We start from the raw sequence: 2,922 nt of genomic DNA, 5'->3' as shown, positions 1-2,922 counted from the left end.
CCACTCAGTACCAAGTGAGAGGTAGGTTCCAGCTACCCCTTGTCCTGCACCCTCGTGCCTCCACAGTGGGGATGGCCCCAGCATCATCCTGGAGGATGTCCTGTTGGCATGGTGGATGTCTCACGTCAATGCAGTCCCTGGCGCTGGTGTGGGTGGGCGAGAGCCATGGTGTGGTGCCTGTCCATGCCGTTACCTAACAAGCGCTGGGTGCGTTGGGACTTTAGACCAAACCAGGAGCAAGGAGCATGTTGGGTCCACGCTGAGACTCTCTGTGGGGCATACAGGGCAGGGTGTGTGCTGGTGGTGTAGCATGGGGTGCTGGGTATGTGTCCACGGCGACTCTGAAGTGAAGCTGGCAGGACCCATAGGCCTGGGTGTCCTGGTGCCACTGCCATGACCATTCCTGCACAGTTGGAGCCTGTGGGCTGTGCCCCAGGGTTTGACTGTGCCCTTAGGGACACTGGTGCTCTGCTGCCTCATGCTGGAGTAGCCCAGGGACAGTCGGAGGTGGGGGCCAGCCCACAGGTCAGTGTCACCTGCGGCACTCGGGGCTTCACCTCCCGGTCAGCCAGGAGTGCTGTGTCTGCTGGAGAGTTGCAGATGGTGAATCACCGCTGCACATTGGTTCTCAGGATCCCGAATATGAGTCAACTGGCAGGAGGCTGGCGGTCTTCAAAGGACCAGGCTGCTCCAAATGGTCACAGGGTCTGTCTTGGGGCTGCCACTGTGAGTGGGTAGCTGCACCACCCTGGTCCTGTCCCTCTGGCCCTGGGTGCTCCTGGGCTCTGTGCTGAAGGATGATGGAGGGGACAGCCCTCACCCTGGCCCCAGGGTGTGGAGCCAGTCTGTGACCCTGCCCATGCGGGCAGCCTGCCCAGTGGTGCGGTGGCCACTGGAAGTACGACTGCTCTGATTGCAGGGCTGTGGTGGTGAGATGGGTGTGTGGCAGGGACCCCTATTTCCCCTTGCTCAGGGCTAAAGACCAGCCTGGCTGTCCTGTTTTTCCCTGTGCCATGGGGGCCATTGCCTACCCCAATGCTCTGCCCAGTGCTGTGTTCTTTGGCTCCTGGCCCCTGCGCCCTGGTCTCACTCCATTTTGGGCCTCTGCTCAGGGCTGTGCCACTCCGTCAGTGCCATCCTCACTGCTGCTCCATTTCCAGCCTGATTTATTTCTGCTGCTCTGCAGCTCAGCTGTTTTCCTCGCTATTAAGCCAACTCTGGGATTCTTCTGCACGAGGTCGTTAATGCAGTGAGCGGCCATGGTCCCGTCCTGGCAGCTCTGCGGGCCCTGCGCCGCTGCGGGCAGCTCCACTGCCCCAGACGCTGCCTGCCCTTGGTGGCAGCACTGGCAGGCACCTCCCCACCCTGCGGCCCCAGTCCTGTGGTGCATGCCTGGGAGCAGGATCAGACACCTGGCCACTTACCCCAGTCCTAGGCACTGTGCTGGGACTATCCTCTCCATGGTGATGCTGAGCAGCCATCCAGATCCTGCCCCTACAGACACAGCGCTGTGGGCAGCCCCAGCGCACTCACCCACGGGCACTCCGTGCTGTGAGTTATTGCTGCCAGACGTCCTGCCGGAGGGTTCCCCCTGGATCCACTCCGCTCGCCTCACTGCGTGGATGCGCTCCGGCGAGTCCGCGTGTCAGCACCGCCGGGCAGGGCAGCTCATGGCTTCCTGCCTGTACGTGGCGTGGGAGGTGATGCTGGTGTCTGGGATGCTCTCCTGGCATGGATGGGGGCAGGTGCTGCCTGACTGACCCAGTGGTGTCTCTGCAGGCGATGGCAATCCCAAGGAGAGCAGCCCCTTCATCAACAGCACGGACCTGGAGAAGGGCAAAGAGTATGATGGCAAGAACATGGCCCTCTTCGAGGTAGGGTGTGCAGGTGGTGGAGCAGGGAGGGTCCTGGGGAGGGGGCCAAGCTGAGCATTTGTCCCACAGCACCCTGACCTCTACCCTGGGCATGCCAGAGCCCCGGGCCAGGGTCGCCCTGATGCCACAGCCGTGGCTGGAAGGGCATGCAGTGGGGTGGCATCTGGTGAGGTCCTGGGTCCGGGTCCTAGGGCTGGCTGGGGTCCTGATGGACTGTCCTCACAGCTTGAGGCTCTGCTCTCTGCAGGAGGAGATGGACACCAGCCCCATGGTCTCGTCCCTGCTGAGTGGGCTGGCCAACTACACCAACCTGCCACAGGGAAGCCGGGAGCATGAGGAGGCTGAGAACAATGATGGGGGCAAGAAGAAGCCAGTGCAGGTGAGCATTCAGGAGAGATGCAGCCCCTTCCCCATACCTTGTCTGTGCAGTACTGGGCCACGGGCTGTCCTGGGGACAGGGGGTCCCTTCGCTTTGACCAGGGGGCAGTTTCACCCAGGATCCTTGGCTGCTTTGCAGGAGGAGCAGGACCCCTTGCTCCTCTGCCAACCAGGCCCATGAGCCCTGATGTCTGCTGCTCTTTTGACAGGCCCCGCGGATGGGCACCTTCATGGGTGTCTACCTGCCCTGCCTCCAGAACATCTTTGGAGTCATTCTCTTCCTGCGCCTCACCTGGGTAGTGGGGATTGCTGGCATCATGGAGTCCTTTTGCATGGTCTTCCTCTGCTGCTCTTGTGTGAGTTTTGGAGCCAGATGGGTCTCACCCGGGGTCTAGGGATCACCGATCTGGATGGCTGGACTGTGGAGAGGTGTACTAGCTGCCAGCCCACCCTGCCCCTGCCCCTGCCCCTGCCCCTGCTCCTACCCCTGCCCTAGCTCCTGCCCCACTTAGAGCAAGGAGAAACCTTCAACTTCCCAGAGGAATCAGCAGTGGAACAATGCCCAAATGGTGACCCAGATCACAGCTGCCATGCAGGGGGATGTGCTTGAGGTCCCCTGCTCCGGCACCATGCCGGGCTGTCCCTCCAGGGCAGTCACTGCAGGGCAGAG

At 61.9% G+C, this 2,922-nt stretch overlaps 1 protein-coding gene across 1 annotated transcript; it reads left to right on the top strand.

Moving 5' to 3' along the window:
* Positions 1-1,779: 1,779 nt before the first annotated feature.
* LOC103808155 (solute carrier family 12 member 5-like) lies at positions 1,780-2,608 on the top strand (the record flags this gene model as incomplete). Its single annotated transcript, XM_009080923.1, has 3 exons — positions 1,780-1,874; positions 2,122-2,253; positions 2,462-2,608. Coding segments are annotated over 3 exons (374 nt in total), but the record flags the coding sequence as incomplete, so codon positions are not given.
* Between the last annotated feature and the right edge of the window lie 314 nt (positions 2,609-2,922).

Source organism: Acanthisitta chloris, unplaced genomic scaffold (genome assembly GCF_000695815.1).
Source record: "Acanthisitta chloris isolate BGI_N310 unplaced genomic scaffold, ASM69581v1 scaffold36728, whole genome shotgun sequence".
Lineage (NCBI taxonomy): Eukaryota > Metazoa > Chordata > Aves > Passeriformes > Acanthisittidae > Acanthisitta > Acanthisitta chloris.
Note: the sequence above shows the minus strand (reverse complement) of the source record. Positions and strands in the feature narration are given on the sequence as shown.